The 16091-nt window shown below is 40.1% G+C and overlaps 4 protein-coding genes and 1 long non-coding RNA gene across 6 annotated transcripts; 2 read left to right on the plus strand and 3 right to left on the minus strand.

Annotated features, from left to right (window-relative positions):
* Positions 1-215: 215 nt before the first annotated feature.
* LOC140783334 (small ribosomal subunit protein eS6-like) lies at positions 216-2872 on the minus strand. Its single transcript, XM_073130202.1, has 6 exons — positions 2770-2872; positions 2538-2602; positions 1655-1712; positions 1463-1571; positions 981-1253; positions 216-736 (listed from the first exon to the last, which is right to left on the minus strand). Exons 1-6 carry the CDS (start codon positions 2773-2775, stop codon positions 498-500), a joined length of 750 nt encoding a protein of 249 aa, XP_072986303.1. The 5' UTR covers positions 2776-2872; the 3' UTR covers positions 216-497.
* Positions 2873-3455: 583 nt separating this feature from the next.
* LOC140783318 (serine/threonine-protein kinase SAPK2) lies at positions 3456-6376 on the minus strand. Its single transcript, XM_073130177.1, has 9 exons — positions 5947-6376; positions 5652-5726; positions 4979-5080; positions 4837-4890; positions 4656-4748; positions 4485-4577; positions 4296-4400; positions 4058-4156; positions 3456-3938 (listed from the first exon to the last, which is right to left on the minus strand). The coding sequence occupies exons 1-9, from the start codon at positions 6064-6066 to the stop codon at positions 3651-3653; spliced, it is 1029 nt and encodes a 342-aa protein (XP_072986278.1). The 5' UTR covers positions 6067-6376; the 3' UTR covers positions 3456-3650.
* Positions 6377-7639: 1263 nt separating this feature from the next.
* On the plus strand, positions 7640-9098 carry LOC140783327 (14-3-3-like protein 16R). The gene is made up of 4 exons (XM_073130190.1): positions 7640-8260; positions 8344-8466; positions 8584-8700; positions 8794-9098. The coding sequence occupies exons 1-4, from the start codon at positions 7784-7786 to the stop codon at positions 8842-8844; spliced, it is 768 nt and encodes a 255-aa protein (XP_072986291.1). The 5' UTR covers positions 7640-7783; the 3' UTR covers positions 8845-9098.
* A 3150-nt stretch (positions 9099-12248) lies between these two features.
* On the minus strand, positions 12249-13544 carry LOC140783370 (uncharacterized). Its single transcript, XR_012108135.1, has 2 exons — positions 13165-13544; positions 12249-13060 (listed from the first exon to the last, which is right to left on the minus strand). It is a non-coding gene; the product is annotated as an uncharacterized lncRNA (long non-coding RNA).
* Positions 13545-14145: 601 nt separating this feature from the next.
* LOC140797921 (uncharacterized) lies at positions 14146-15969 on the plus strand. 2 transcript variants are annotated; one of them, XM_073151628.1, is made up of 2 exons: positions 14146-14309; positions 14407-15969. In XM_073151628.1, the coding sequence occupies exon 2, from the start codon at positions 14438-14440 to the stop codon at positions 15773-15775; it is 1338 nt and encodes a 445-aa protein (XP_073007729.1). In that variant the 5' UTR covers positions 14146-14309; positions 14407-14437; the 3' UTR covers positions 15776-15969. The 2 variants fall into 2 exon arrangements, with proteins under 2 accessions (XP_073007729.1, XP_073007738.1); XM_073151637.1 differs by having other exon boundaries at positions 14163-14303.
* The last annotated feature ends 122 nt before the right edge of the window (positions 15970-16091 follow it).

Consider the following 16091-nt stretch of genomic DNA (forward strand, 5'->3'; position numbering starts at 1 on the left):
CTCTTCATAAGACTGTCCAGGAGGAAACATGAATCTAAGGATAATAATTCATGCAATACATCTTAAGTAGCAAACCATAAATTGGATGAAAGCTGCGAAGTCTAGCATATGAGACCACCAATAAGGCATACAGTAAATTGCAAGCCATATAAATAGGATCATGAAATGTGAAGAGTACCCATTCATCGTGGTGCATCCATTACCAAAGACAACTCTTACTACGACAAAAAGAGCAATATGCATATCAAGAACCAAACACATTAGGTCGACAAAACCAGCACATAAAATGTGTACATAACAAATAGCTTACGATTATAACAAAGGAACAGCGGAGCCACTAACACTATCCTGTCAAATAGAGGAAATCAGACTCAAATATCCAAAAATTGAACACAGCGTGATTTGTCCCCATACAAAATCTCATAAATAGATGAATGAAAACCATGAGTACTCAAAGGATACCTAACATACTCTTTCTGATTAATAAGCCTAGGGTTTTAAGCTGAAACTGATGGCTTGGAGGCAGCCGAAAGCTTGGACCTCCTCTTGGCCAAGCTCTCGCTCCTGCGTTCCCTCTGCTCCTTGAGTCGGGTAGCCAATAGCTTCTGGTATTCAGCTGCTTCGGACTTGGCTTTGGCAATCCTCTTCTTCTTCTCTGCAATCCTGGAGCGCTTCCTTTGAAGAGTCAAGGGAGTCACAAGCCTTTGAATCTTGGGTGCCTTGCTGCACTTCTTGCCTGTATAAAATTACAGCAATACAAAAACAAATGAAGATAAGATTAAAAAAAAAACAGAACCATGCATATCTTCCAGCCATACAAACAATTAGGTTATCAAGAAAATCAAGCCAAATGCTTAAAACTCTGGAAAAAGCAGGTCGGAATCTTTGTCCACTAAAAGTTATAAAACCTAGCTGGCAAAACATATTAGAGAATAAAGGAATAAATTATCAAGAAATTCATATTATCCAGCAGAACCTACCCGCTTTAGTAGTAAAGGTTCGGCGGTATGTGTTAACATATTTGCGGACATCATCCTCCTTGGAAAGGTTGAATAGCTTCCGGATCTTTGATGCCCTTTTTGGTCCTCTCATTCTAGGCTTCTCGATATCAGTCAAGCCAGGAAGGTCATTCTCACCCTTCTTAACAATGACCAAGTTAAGAACAGAGAGATCAGGACTGACAATGCACCCACGAACAGATTTCCTTCTGCGCTCTCCATTACGCCTGCCATATCCACGGAAACATGGGGTTCCTGACAGAAAGGATCCACCAGTAACAGGAATGAGATATTGGACAGGCAAAAAAAAATCATCTATGGCATTGTTTTCATAACAACGCATAAGGTATTCCTGGTCTTCATGGTCGTAGAAAGCTTTCTAACTAAGTATGCAATTGCACTACCATAGCAATGAAAAATTCGAAGCAGTTTAAAAAGAAAAAAAAAAAGGTTTAACCGGTTACCTCTGTGAAGCAGCAAGCGCACACGTCCCTGTGTTAGTACTCCCTGCTTCATTGGAAAACCTTGCTTGTCGCAACCTCCCATAATTTTGAAGACATAGCCCTTGAACTCCTATATGAACAAGCAAGATATTGTTGCTCCATGGAAAATCAGAAAACAGTATCTAGTAGTTCCAAAGTTCAGATCATGCATACCTCACCCAGAGAATCTCCACTGACCTCCTGAGAGATCCTCTTGTCAAAAAAGGCACGACTGGAAACACACAAAAGACATGTTTGAGTTTCTACTTCATAACCGATAGTCACAGAAAGCAAAAATAAAAAATGAGGGCTAAAAATGCCAGTTGCATATTTCTTGTCAATACAAGAATATGATGACAGCAAGTAAAAGTCTGAATACTTCCATCTTGTTACCATCACCACTCTCAACAGTCAACACAAATCGATAAGAATAGAAATTAATAGAAGAATATGTATCTCTCTATCAGGTTATCAACAATCCCTTCCTCCTTAAAATTAATACCTGAATAGATAGAATGTCATTCAATGGACAGTGTAAAAACGTGTCCTTTCTGTATAGCATTACTAATATGCATCAAAAAGTTTTTCTTTTGGATTCGTTCAGCACATACCGGAAGGACTGCATAGTTAATAATCTAGCATTGACATACCCTGACAACAATTATTGGACTAGTTAATTCATGTCTGCATATACCACCAAACCAATAATTCAAATTCGACCATTAGAAACCATACTAGGGGCGTAATTCTACAAGGCAAATGGATGCTTCCTATAGAACCACTCAACATTAACTAATATACTCATCCCTGTACCATCTCAACGACTGTATAAGGACTAAGGAGCACCAAATGAGCATTCCAACTACAGCCCAAGTCTATCTATCTAGCTAACTGCTCATCAACAACCTTCTACAACACAAGACGCTCAGAAAGTGAAACAGATCGTATTACTCATCTCGCACAAATCGGCCATTAACAAAAACAAATCGAATAGAAAACTATCGTATCCCAAACATACTACAAATAAGCAATTACGAAATTAGAAACAAAAACTCACAGCTTCTGGTCGTCATCAATCTCAAGCTTCTTCTGGCACCCAGTAGTGGGATTCGCGATATTGAACTGCATAAATTAGCCAAAATTTTGGGGAAAATGAACATAAGAGGCAAATATCAGATCGAAGCGGCCTAGGAATCATCAGCCAAAGCAAAAGTAAAGAGAAGACGGCGAAGAATCCAAGATATGGTTCGTAAGAAGTAGTAAGCGTTAGAAGACTTCCAAGTGAATACCTTCATCTCGGATCGCTGCAGAGATCGGAAGGCAGCGGAGAGAAGCACAAAGATCCTAGCGCCGCTAAGGTTTTCCAAGAGTTTTGAGGGGTTTCCAATGGTGATTTATATATAGCAAAGGGGATGAGAGATTAGGGCTTATGTTTAGGACCGCTGATCAGGACCGTGCATTGCGGCATCGGATGTTCCAAGCCGTTGGATGAACGGCAGTGTTTACTTTGCCATCTACCCCTCACAAATGAGAAAATTACATCTACTCAATATCATAAATGTAAGTTACAAAAATCGGAAGGATAGAGAATTAAATACTAGACTATTATTAATATAATTCTATTAAATTTTAGTACTGATATATAACTAGCAAATAAAATTTCTTCCTTCAATATTCATCTATTTCAGGATAAATGGTGAGGAAACGATTCTAATTTTTATTTTTAAATTTGATGACATGTCATTTAAATATAGCTGCAACCTCCTGAAAGAGATCACCAAAGAATATGTTTGTGAGCAATTATGTAGAACAACAGAAAGGTTTGGCTTCACAAATTAAAGCAAAGATGATGATAGTTTTACCCTTTTACATATCAAGTTCAATTTCCTACATCTAAATCATGAAGCAAGTTATCCAAATACACTCGTTCTATACCAAAAAGAAAAAAACAGAGAAACTTCTTTCAAAGTGTGTGTGGTCAAATGATGAAAAGAATCTTTGTCATTCAAACATTACTGAGAAAATGTTTTGATGCACATCACAATCAGAAGGTAAATGATCCTTCTTTTTTCTCGCATTATGGAATACGAGAATGAACAATACAACAAGCACACGAAAACAACTAGGCACTAGCTGCTAGTTCATGCATGCATCCATTCAACATTAACACTCAAAGTGCGCAAACAAAATCTCCACTGGTCTCAATATCATCGATGTCGATATCAGCATCGATGTCATCTAGGTCCATACTTCCACCAGCAACGAAGTTCCCAGCACCAGCCTTTGGGCCCTCAGTAGTCTTACGTGCCTCTTGAATTATGGCTGAAATTTCCTCGATGCTTTGTGACGGCATGTTCGGGTTAGCGATCTGCAAGCTCGTTTGATACCCGTCCGTTAGCTCAATTGGCAGGTTCTTCAGAAACCATGGATGGTTCTTAATCTCTGGAATGGTTATTCTCTGCATGAAATGTAGCCATGTAACATTCTAAGTATCTAAAGTTAAAGAAAGAGAATCAATCGCCAACTGCAATTCAGATATTTCATGATATGATTGGATGATATGATTGGATGTCTAACCTGTTCAGGATTGGCTACAAAAATCCTGGATAGAAGATGTCTGCATTCCAATGACACTCGCACATAATCTGGAATTGAGTACTGGACACTAAGTATTCGCTGCAAAGTAGCAGATGTTTCTTTTGAGATAGTGTTTATGCCACTGATACAAACTATAGAAAAAAAAAAACTATTGATGAGGAAAGAACATGTAGATTCCATTTTACACTTCAATACTAAATAGGTATCAGAGACTCACCGTAAGCGTCTTGCGGAAGTTCCTTGGATCATCAGGGTCCTCGAAAGGATAAGCTCCAACGAGCATCACATATAATGTAACTCCACAAGACCAAACATCTGCAATCTAGATTTTATACGAAGCAATTGACTGACATCAGTACAAAAAATCAGCAGGAAGAACAAAAAAAAATAAGCGTAACAGATATACCTTTCCATCATATTCCTTTCTAGAGAGCACCTCTGGGGCTATATAAGCCGGTGTGCCCACGGTAGATTTTGGTTGGGAATGCAACACAGATGACTGAAATTTTTTTCACAAAATAAATGGTAAGGTATTTGTCATCACAAACAGTTCAGTCTTGTGGGTGATCTTTTATACCTTAGAATAACCGAAATCGCAGATCTTAAGTCGCGGTGCTGAGCTACCGTCTAAAAGAGTGTTTTCTAACTTAAGATCCCGGTGACATATTTGCTGCAACAAAAGGAATAAGAACACCATAACTACATGCAATTGGTGTAAGTGATATTTGTAAAAGTACAGGCCAACAAACAAAAAGTACCATGGAATGACAATAGCTGACTCCAGATATCAATTGTTGGAAGAAGAACCTTGCCTGTTTGAAAGATTAAGGACATTAGGTAAACAACACAAGACAGCATTGCACACCATTAACTTTTGAAGATTATGCAAGTATTTTCTACCTCATCCTCACTAAATCTCCCTGCATTGCATATTCTCTCGAATAGTTCACCACCAGCAGCATATTCCATGATTATAGCTAAATGTGTAGGTGTTAGCATGACCTGAAAAGATAAATTCCTTCTTTTATCTCAACGGTGGAAATGACCTCGTAAACTACACTGATTTTTTCCAGTCACCTCTAGCGTGCATGGAGACAGTTAGACGCAATCAAGTTCATGGTTCCAAATTTACCCACTATTTAATCCAAACACACCATTTCACAAGTTAATGCTATTTTATTATATCTTAATGAGTTCTTTCTCTCTTGTCGTAGAGATGGCATCCTTCTTGTCTAGCTTTTAGGTAAGCATCAATTATTTGAGGTTTTTGGTATGCAAACAGTAGTACTTCTCAAAAGAAGCAATAATAAAGAGATAGGCCTACAGCTTGATTCTCTCGTTTCTTCCATCCAGAGCATATGACTGACAAAAAAGATCAAAATCTTTTTACAGTTCTCTGAGATCAGGTGACAGCATGGAAACTACAATTTAGATTATAAAGTCAATATTTGGTACTTTTTTGTGGAAACTTAGAAGCAAACCATTATATAGCCAAGGGAATCAAACACATGCCTAATAAAAATAGTGGATTTCTCGCAATATCGGATCACTGACAAAAGGCAGCAAAAATTACCTCTTTAAACATAACAATATTCGGATGCTTTAATGATCTGTGGTTCATAATCTCCCTCTGAACATTCTCATCAATCTGCCAAACAGAACAAATTCCTGAGTTAACCACAGAGGAAAAAGGACTCCTAGTCAAAAAGGAACCTGCTAAAATAAATAAGAACCCAGACATAGAGAACCTTCGAAAGGCCAATAATTTGGGAATCTAATCAATACCCAGATGCCAAAATTGGATTTTTAACCAGAATCCCAAAACAACAAAACCAAATTACATACAGACGAGTGAAGAGATTTAGAACCTTTTGCCCTCTCTCGATGAACTTGATAGCAAAGAGCTCCTTCGTCCAGATATCTCTAACCAGCTTAGCCACCCCAAAATTACCGGACCCAATATCCTTAATCACTTCGAAGCGATCCATTTTTGATTCAGAGAACAAAGCTATAACAGAGTAAGTAGGAAGCAATCATAGATAAAAGAAAAAGGCCCACTAAGTAGGAACAGCAGAGAAGAGAACAAAGAAATGAATGAGATAAGAGGGAGGACCAAATGGAAAAAGGAAAGAGACGAAGAGATCGAGAGCTTTTAGCTCGACGATTGCCGACTAAAATAGTTAGCCATCTATCCATCCAAGTATCCAACTGTCCGACGTAAGTGTGTGTTACGGCAGGGTCAGCATGGGGAAGTGAGACTTTCTTTTTCTTTTTCTTTTTCTTTTTCTTTTTCCTTCCTTTTGTAATTCGGCAGAGAACTTCTTTTAACTCTATTGGAGTCCATGATGCGTTAAACTTCTCCGCGTGTGAGCGAACGCCGAAAACTCGCCGTCTTCCACTTGTCCGCCGTCTAACGGCGTTAGTTGTCATCCTTGGTACGATCGGAATGGGCAAAAATTCTCCTTCCCAAGACGTCGCTGAGCACACGTGGCGCGACCGTACACCAACTTGCTCGTAAAGTTTGCTGATGATTAGTATCATAATCTTCACGAAGATATCTAGATTAGTGAGTAAGACTTGGGATGTCGTGGCATCACGCTGGTCTAGTGTCCTCAAATATACAATATGAATATGTTAATCTCATTACATCTATCCATACACCAAGCACGATGGACAAATTTTAAATCAATATTTAATTTCAGTCCCTATTTTTAAAAATAAGTAATAAACTTTTGGTTTTTCTGATGGGACCCACTGAGGTATCGGAATGGGATGGTGGAAGTGACGCGGAAATTTAGGTACGAATGCCCATTGGCTACGTGGCATTTATTTGAACACGGTTGCTGAGTGGGATAGTGAGACCGCAATTAAAAACTAGCATCTCCGAGGGCACGGCACCGTTAATATGGATCACGACGTCTTCGTCTATTGGGCCCATGATGTTTACGTATGGACGGTGGTGCTCTACTTTTTCGCATAAATAATTTTATAAGTTACATACATAATTTTTTATTTTTTATCCATAAAAATTAAAAAATTAAAAATTGAGGGAATTTACTCTGTTATTCAATTTTAGATGTTATTTGAGTACGTAAATTTGGAGAAAAAAAAACTAATCGTCTAACTTACAAAAGAGGTAAAAATAATTTTAGAAACTAATTTTATTATTTCCTGCTCAATAAATGAAAATTTTCAAGATTTTACAAAGCCGATTAAGAATTTACGGCGGTTTTTGGCGTTTCCATCTAGATTTAGCTTATTTAATCATGCTCGATGGAAAATATTAACATAATATTTTTATCACCTTTTTTGTATTATAAAATTTCGAGAAGTTCTATTCGATTGGATTGGATCAGGCTGAGTTTAAATTATTAGACACGATTTATAAGTGGGGTGGGCTTGGGCTTGGGCTTGGGCTTGGTCTTGGACTTGATTAGAACTATAAGAATTTGTGGGACTTCTAGTTGGGCCTGACCTGAACCTGACAGGAAGAATGGAAGTAGAGTGGGCTTTCTTCCTAAGATGGGCTAAAAAAATAAATGTTCGTCGTCGTCTCAAAATAGGGTAATGTTTAGGTAGTTAAATGCGAAAAGAAAACCATATGTTCCACTAAAAAGCCGTTGCCTGTCTCGTCTCTATTCTTCTCCTGCTCTCATCTCTTTCCTTTATTTTCTCCTCTTCTTCCACTTGGAACTAGCGGCGGCAATGGCGACCAGAGAGGAGAACGTGTACATGGCAAAGCTAGCGGAGCAGGCGGAGCGGTACGAGGAGATGGTGGAGTTCATGGAGAAGGTCACGTCATCCGCATCCGCGGCGGAGGAGCTCACCGTGGAGGAGCGCAACCTCCTCTCCGTCGCCTACAAGAACGTCATCGGCGCCCGCCGCGCCTCGTGGCGCATCGTCTCCTCTATCGAGCAGAAGGAGGAATCTCGCGGCAACGACGGCCACGTGAACTCGATCCGGGCCTACCGGTCCAAGATCGAGGCTGAGCTCACCACCATCTGCGGTGGGATCCTCCGCCTGCTCGACTGCCACCTCGTCCCCTCCGCCTCCGGCGCCGACTCCAAAGTCTTCTACCTCAAGATGAAGGGAGACTACCATCGGTATCTCGCCGAGTTCAAGACCGGCTCGGATCGGAAGGAGGCAGCGGAGAGCACGCTTGGCGCGTACAAGGCTGCTCAGGTAACGGATCAGATCGGATCTGGTGTTGAATAGGTTTAGGGTTTTAAACTTTTTTTAGATCTGGATCTGGTGTTGTGTGGCAGGACATAGCGGTGGCGGATCTGTCGCCGACGCATCCGATCCGCTTGGGTCTCGCGCTTAACTTCTCGGTGTTTTACTACGAGATCTTGAACTCGCCCGATAGAGCCTGCACTCTTGCGAAGCAGGTGAGTGGAGACGCGCCATCGGATTAACGCGCAATAATTGAGATGTTTTGAAGTTTAAATCATAATCATGTTCTAGTCCTCCAATATATATTTTAGAAAAAAGAATTTTGGTTCTAGGCATTCGATGAAGCGATTGCGGAGCTGGATACACTAGGAGAGGAGTCATACAAGGATAGCACTCTCATCATGCAGCTCCTCCGTGACAACCTCACCTTATGGACTTCGGACATGCAGGTCTGTGGAAGATTTTAAAACTAACAGCAATATTCTATTTAACACTCTACTCATAATCCGTTAAACTAATTGCTGCTTAATTGTTCTTCATAGGATGAAGGAGTAGAAGAGATGAAGGACGCATCCAAAGGTGAGGATGAATGATAGATAGTAGCTGAGATGATTGTGTTGCTGATTGAAGGCCACTTCCTCTGTTATTGAACTTACTATCCCTAGGAGTAATACGGGAGAGGGTTGGCTATTGCTTCTTTGTCTCTTGTGATCCCAAAAAGTGTCGCATTGTGCTTTTTTTTTCATCACTATGTTTCTGACTGTGTTTGGATTTGAGAATGCCTAAGCTCTCTTCGTATGTTGCATCCATTGAAAATGCAAGGAGAAACCTTGTGCCATTTCCTGAATTCTCTTCCTATGCACAGTATTCTTAGATTATGCTATTGTGGATGCATGTCCAGGTTAAGGAATTATTCTTAGATTATGCTATTGTGGATGCAAGTCCAGGTTAAGGATAAAGCTAATGGTGGATTGGTGAGTCCCACCCACTTTCTCAACTCTCTCTGGGCCTTTTCTTGCTTTTGTAGTCATTAGCTGTCAGCACTCAGCAGCAGCATCATTGCCGCCTGAAATAAAAGGATAAAGATGGGTAGGGCCTGCTAATCCAAGTATACAAAGTATCTGCCCACTTTTCATCTGCTTGGAAATTAGCTAAAGTGATAGCCTTGACAAAAGAGGTGTTCATGACCAAGAGTGAACCCCATCTGTATACAAAATAATTCCTCCCACCAGAAGAAAATAGAGATATATTTGCAGATCTACTCGATTTCCAAAATGTACTGTCTCGGAATTTGATTTAAAAGTTCAATTATCCTATATCATGAAGTCCACTATTCCTACCAACCCCAAAAAGGAACTAGAACTTAACTTTTCAGAAGGAAGTTATTAAATGAAAATAAGTAAAATAAAATATGTGTAATAATGGCTAAGAATGACATTTAATAAACATTGGAGAACTTGGCAACTTGGCATGTATTATCTTCGTGAACCAACCGATGAAAGATAAGATGCAGAAATTCCAATCCATGAGGTGAAAGCGGCAGTCTCGATGCTGCCAAATGCCAATGGTATCAAGAATAAGAAAGAAAAAGTCAAAGTACACAGCAAAAAAGCAAATCGAACAATTCTGCTTTCCTGCTTAAGTTGACCGAACGTGTTAAAAGATGAAAACACTATGTGGACGATTAAAGGTAGGCAAAGAATAGATGAACATGGGTGAAAACTAAATTTAAACATTCCCTAAGTCCAAACAGAAACAGGACGATTAAAGGAGGGTACGATTAATGTCGATGAAACTTTGGATGCTAACAATGCAAGAAAATCATTAACGCCAAATTTAGATCTTATCACAACATCCAGTCAATGAATCAACAGTTGAAAGTATCAAATTGGAACTAAAACCTGATAAATGATTAGGCTACAAGCAAAGTGCAAGGATCACCTACAGGTTGCTCAAATCATTTGGAGATAACAATTGTTAGACAGCAACTTTCATGTTGGAAATCTCCATCCAAGAATTACTCTTAGGTAATAGTACAGTTTGATTCTGTCATTCCTAACAATAGAAATTTCTCACGAACAATAACATTATAATCTAGCCTGTCTGGATGTCAGGCACTTGAATCTAAATAATTATGTAAGTAACAGCAAGAGCATTGAATAAATTGCTAAATCAACAGTAATTCATTAGGGTGATCGTGAAAAACATGAAGGTACTACCGTGTATTTAAGAAGAGCAGCTATATCACCTACAAACTTGGCATGACTATATGCATTTTTCAACAAAAACAAAATCAAAGACCTAGTAGACTGTAAAACCAAATCGGAGAGAAGATACTAGTAAGATAAAATGATATCATCAAATGATGCAGCAGCAACACAAAAATGATATGGTTAGACAATTACACATCAACACAAGGAAATCACAAGTAAATGCGAGAATCAAACTCTATTCATGAATAACTAAATATAAAACAATTTCGAGATCATAGTGTTCAAATTCTCCAAGCCAATACAACCAAAAGATAATTTTTTGTGAGGTCAGACAAGAAAAGCCAAAAAAAAAAGCAAGTGTTGAACACTTCAACTTAACTAGTGTAACGCACATAATTCGAAATCAGCCAAAATCAGTGAAAGAAGAGACTAGAGAGTACAATTAACTACTCCAAGAAAAGCTACTATGGGTAAATCATAGTTTGGAAAAGAAATTGAAAAACAGAACAGCAATGTTATAATGTCTCACAAGTCTTAATGGCCTTAAAATAAGCATCTACAAATAGATGCAAATATATCACCCCAGAATACCTTCATTTACTGAAGTAATTACTATTTCCCTGTGGTGCCAGTGGTGCCACATAAGAGTAAGTTCCAAACTTTCTTCATGAGTTATCATTATGTTGATAAACAATCTTGAAAAACACCACGTCTCAAGCTTCTAGTAATTGAGTATGTACTTATTCCCAGTGGGCCAGATCTACTTCTCTCAGATTTGTAGAAGGAAAAACCAATACATACTAACTGTTTAATTTTTTTTAAAACTTCTATATCTCATTGTGAATATGTGGCTGTAGGGAGAGACAACATGGCCATACTAATAAACTCTCTGAAATTTGGTTGGAACATTGAGTGATTGTCTTCTTGAGATGTCCTGGTCCCAGGCAGCAATTTATTTGCACTCAGTCTGGATTATGAACAAATGTACTTTCAGGTTAGATGACTGACAGTGACAGGAATTCCATCCTCTTCCTCTTCGTTTTGATGATCAATTGCCAACATATTTTTCTTCATCATTAAAGGTATACATGCCCTACTTTGTAGAATTCCCTTCATTCACAATCATAAGCATAAACTTTGTATGAGAGAAGGGAGGATGCTGGTGGGTCCCCATTAAGATTGTAGATAAGCAGGTAGCAGGATTAGACAAAAGAAAAACAATCTTCAAAGGAAGAGTGTACAGCTAGTTTACCTATTGTATGACAAAGTAATTTTCAGTACACTACTGTCTGAAACAAGTTCACCACTTTATGGGTAATCTTTAATGATCTACTAACTAATTGTTAGAGCATTCTGTCACACCACGAAAGAAGCAATCCTCTGAGTGAATTTTAACCATCCTACTCTAGTAGTTACAGCATATGATCTGTTTTTTCTCTTTGGATTCAATTTATAGCAAATAGATCCAATCGATCTGGATGATTTTCACACAAGGACTTTATTAAGGTTCTTCGCCGCTTCAATTACTTATTCAGCAAGAACTAATCTATAAAATTTGATGAGATTTCACAGCCATGTTATGAAGGTGTAGCAAAACAAGATAGTGGAGAAATAAGAATAGAGATGAATGCATATATTAATAGGAGAGAACATAATGCCAGCAACGAAGAGTTTAAGTTTCTATCCTAAGCTGGAGGTGAGAAAATTGACCTATGCAATTTCTACGTTTCTGATAAAATTATCGCTCTAATTATAAACAAGGAAACACACTGCAAAACAAGAGATTGTAAACAAATTATCCAGAATAGCATTCAAATATCTGATAGATAACTTAATGTAAATCCAAAAGGACAAAAAATGATGAAAAGAAAAAGAATCTCACACCCTGAAGACTCATTCTTCTTTCTTCATAACGACCATGACATCCACCCCTAAGACTCAAAATGATAACTAATCCTTCAGATGTTCAAATATACAAGAATGCTAAAGTCTAGTCATAAACAGATGATAGCATTACCTTCTCCACCGGGAATTACCTGATTGAGAAGTTACACCGGAGTCACCTTGGGCTCGCCGTAGGCATCGGCACACCGGGTGACGTAGGCAGCCCCATGCCCGCCGACATCATCATATCGTATGCCGTCCTCGGCGACGACAAGCATCCATACCCTATCGGCGATGTCGGCGGTTGGATTCCAGCCGCGGCAGACGGAGACTGCGCTTCACCATGCAGCCGCCGCATGTACGCCGAGATTGGCGACTCCGCCGCCGTGTTAACGGCCGGGAGAGGCGGCAGCGGCGAGAACGGCGGCCGAGTCCAGGACTCCCCGGCGACGAGAGGCGGCGGCGGGCGCTGCGCCAAGTGGACGAGCGGCGGCGGACGGATGCGGTGGAGGCGGGAGGTCGGCGCAGCGGCGGCAGCTGGTGGAGGAGGAGGCGGTGGCGCCGCCGCCCTGATCTGGTGGTTTGCCGGCGAGCCGGTGAGCTTCTGCACGACTTCACGGAAGTCGTCCTTGTCGATGTTGTATACGGGCGGCTGAGGCGGGGCGCCACCGCCGTCTCCGCTACTGATCGCCGCCTGAGGCAGAGGTTGAGCCTGATGAGTAGGGTTAGAGTTAGGGTAACGATTTCCGGAAGCAGGCTTGGAGATCTTGTAGGAGGACTTATTAAGGGATTTAAGCGAGCTTTGGATGGTACTACCGGAATTAGCGGCGGTGGTGATACTACTACTAGAGGTGGTGGGATTAGTAGAGCTAGCAGTGGTAGTGGTAATGTTAGAAGGATTGGTAGCAAAGGAATGATTAGTTTTTTCCATCATAACCTTGCGCTGGTGGATCCTGATGTAGAACAAAGCAAAAAAAAAAAAAAAATTAGAGGAAAAATAAGGATAATGGAAATATAAGATAAGAGGGGGGTTCGAATTGTAAATGTAATAAAAGCTTTCTTCTTTTCTATTATGGATTGATGAGTCTCATGTTTGGCTATTTGTGAGGTTCGATTGGTAGTTTGTGTAACTATGAATATGATACGATGCAATGCAAATAATTCTCTTTGGCGATTTCTAATTATCATCCCCCATTAGATGGCATGCATGGCTTCACTTTCTGCATAAAATTGCTGCTCACATAACTTGTCCTTTTCTGTAGGGCCGGATAAGATAGAACACGCAAGAGAGGACAAGTGAAACAGAGAGAGAGAGAGAGAGAGAGATGGTCATGGGATGCGTTTTGGAGAGACGACAGATAACGACAATTTACAAAAGGATAGAGAAGACACGTGACAAGGACTGCAGCTGATATCTTGCTGGATTTATTCTACTTAATTTTATTTATCCGTCAACACTTTCCTCTTAAAATAAAGAGCAAAACGGAGATGCCTTGACTTGAAAGCATTCCTTTTGACCGACCTATTCCTGTGTCTGTGTAAGCCTTCATCTTTTTAACTGAGACCGTCCGTTAATAATCTGACGGTTACGAGAATAACGTCGTCTTTGACATCAGCTGAAAGGAACTTCTTAACCGAACTGTTGCCTATCTATTGGGCTGATTTCCTTCAGGCCCAAAACGTTTTGGGCCGGACCAAGTCGAACAGTCTCTACCACACTAGAATTTTGCTTACTTGCGAATAATTTACGGACAAGAGCCTCCCAAATAAAACTGCCCACTAAATTTAGACTCTCTCACGATCTAATAGCAATGGACAGCTTCCAACCATGCAAGACCCGCTTCTCTCTCTCTCTCTCCGCCACCCCCCAAGTCTCTGGGCTCTTTCTCCATTTCTTCTGCCTCGTTTGAAATTAATGTATGATGGAATGATTGAGAGCGAAATATTCTGTTCAGGTCCAGGTATCTAGATAGATTATATCTTTAGAATTATAGAAATTTTTATTAGTTTTGCAATTTTCTTTCTATGATCTTGAGCCTCCCTTTGTGTTCCTTTTAGATTATTTGTCGTTGCTATTGAAGCTTCAAACATGCAACACCAATTGGTTCAGCTCAGAGAAGAGCTTAAGAAGGCAAAGGAGGAGAAATCTCAAGCACAGCAAGAACTTGAAGAGATGAAATGGACCATCTTTTCAAACAGAAGCATTTTAGAGAATTCGACAAAAAGTAAGACTAAAGTAGAGATTTTGGAGGATGAATTGAAGAAGGCGAGGGAATCTGAAAAGAAGATGCTTGAGTCACTCACCACGCAAACCAAACAGCTCGAGCAAACCAAGATCTCACTTGAAGAGGCCAAGCTTGAGATAAGATCTCTTCACGAGTGCATCGAGATTTCAGAGGCCACATCAAACGAAGCTTACAATCAAGATAATATTGGATTGCTGAAATCCGAGCTCAAGCTTGCCGTGGAGGCAGAGGAGAAGAGCAAGAAGGCCATGGATGATCTAGCATCGGCCTTGAAAGAAGTAACGACAGAGTCCAGCTCTGTTAAAGAGAGGATTGCAATGAACCAACTCGAAATAGAAAGCATGAGGGTAGAAACCGATCAGTTGAAGACATTATTGAAGCACAAGGATGCCAAGCTTCGCGCGATTTCCGACGAAAGAAACAGGCTGAGGTTGGAAGCAGAAGAATCATTCACTGCATGGAGGGAGAAGGAGAGTGGATTCATAAAATGCATGGAGTCCTCCGAGGATGAGATCAATAACGTAAAACAAGAGAACTTTAGGTTAATAGATTCACAAAGAGCTGCAAGGGAAGAGATCTCAAAGCTGAGGGATATACTCAAGCAAGCAATAAATGAAGCTAACGTAGTGAAAGAAGCACTGCATATTGCTAGGAATGAGAATTCTCAGCTCAAGGACATGGTAGCAGAGAAGGACAATGATCTGAAGAATATTAAACAAGAGTTCGAATGCCTCAAAGTTAGTGAAGCAGCTGCACTTGATAGTGTAAAAGAGCTACAAAGCTTGCTCGTGGCTACTTCATCCATGGACTTGAGTAGAACCACCATTGCAATCGAGAGCGAATCGCCGCGACCGCCGAAGCCATCGGTGGTCGATCATGGAGCCAGCGAGAAGATGATCAAATCCACGTTCGACAAGGAGTCACGCAATCGATATGCGAGGCGGCATTCTTTCGGAGATTCAGAAAGGTTCGAGGGGTCTATATTTGATATGATTGGATCTCCTGAGCACAAGGAGGAGCAGTCACTTGCATTGGCGAGCAAGAACCACGCAAAGACTCTCATTGTTGACGAACTTGATTGCAGTGACCAAGCATGGGATTCTCCAACTAGGCAGAAGAAGAAGAGGCAAATTCTTCGAAAATTCGGGGAGATCTTGAGGAGGGGAAGCTTGCTCAAGTAATAACGTTATATATCTATATTAATGTATTAAATTGACGTGTTTATGTAGCTCACAGATGCGAGAGGTACGGGGATAGATACCCACGCATCTCCATGCTTATTAATTTTGCATTTTTTTTTTCATTCTTTTTGCATATCATCATTATTTTTTGTTGGATTACTTCAATTCCGTAGGATAAGGAAAATTAGTCGCCAGTTTTGTTATCTTACACATCCAGTGCTATACTGTCATCCAATGTCTCACGTCCGAGTTCTAATCCTATATATTTAATGACATTCTTAGCCTGTGCGATTTTTAATTATTAATTAAGTTTCGC

The sequence above is a fragment of the Typha latifolia genome, chromosome 1 (assembly GCF_019914945.1).
Source record: "Typha latifolia isolate L0001 chromosome 1, TyphaL0001v2, whole genome shotgun sequence".
NCBI classification, from domain to species: domain Eukaryota; kingdom Viridiplantae; phylum Streptophyta; class Magnoliopsida; order Poales; family Typhaceae; genus Typha; species Typha latifolia.

Excerpts from the sequence above, each read along its gene's own strand:
- LOC140783334 (XM_073130202.1), bottom strand. Across the intron at positions 1,713-2,537 it reads ATTGATGACGACCAGAAGCT|TCGTGCCTTTTTTGACAAGA; the intron begins GTGAGTTTTTGT and ends GTGTGTTTCCAG. Across the intron at positions 737-980 it reads AACCTTTACTACTAAAGCGG|GCAAGAAGTGCAGCAAGGCA; the intron begins GTAGGTTCTGCT and ends AATTTTATACAG.
- LOC140783318 (XM_073130177.1), bottom strand. The coding sequence starts at position 6,066 with ATGGATCGCTTCGAAGTGATTAAGGATATTGGGTCCGGTAATTTTGGG. Across the intron at positions 4,157-4,295 it reads ACTTCCGCAAGACGCTTACG|CGAATACTTAGTGTCCAGTA; the intron begins GTGAGTCTCTGA and ends GCTACTTTGCAG. Across the intron at positions 3,939-4,057 it reads TTGTAGCCAATCCTGAACAG|AGAATAACCATTCCAGAGAT; the intron begins GTTAGACATCCA and ends CATTTCATGCAG.
- LOC140783327 (XM_073130190.1), top strand. The coding sequence starts at position 7,784 with ATGGCGACCAGAGAGGAGAACGTGTACATGGCAAAGCTAGCGGAGCAG. Across the intron at positions 8,467-8,583 it reads CCTGCACTCTTGCGAAGCAG|GCATTCGATGAAGCGATTGC; the intron begins GTGAGTGGAGAC and ends TTTTGGTTCTAG. Across the intron at positions 8,701-8,793 it reads TATGGACTTCGGACATGCAG|GATGAAGGAGTAGAAGAGAT; the intron begins GTCTGTGGAAGA and ends TGTTCTTCATAG.
- LOC140797921 (XM_073151628.1), top strand. The coding sequence starts at position 14,438 with ATGCAACACCAATTGGTTCAGCTCAGAGAAGAGCTTAAGAAGGCAAAG.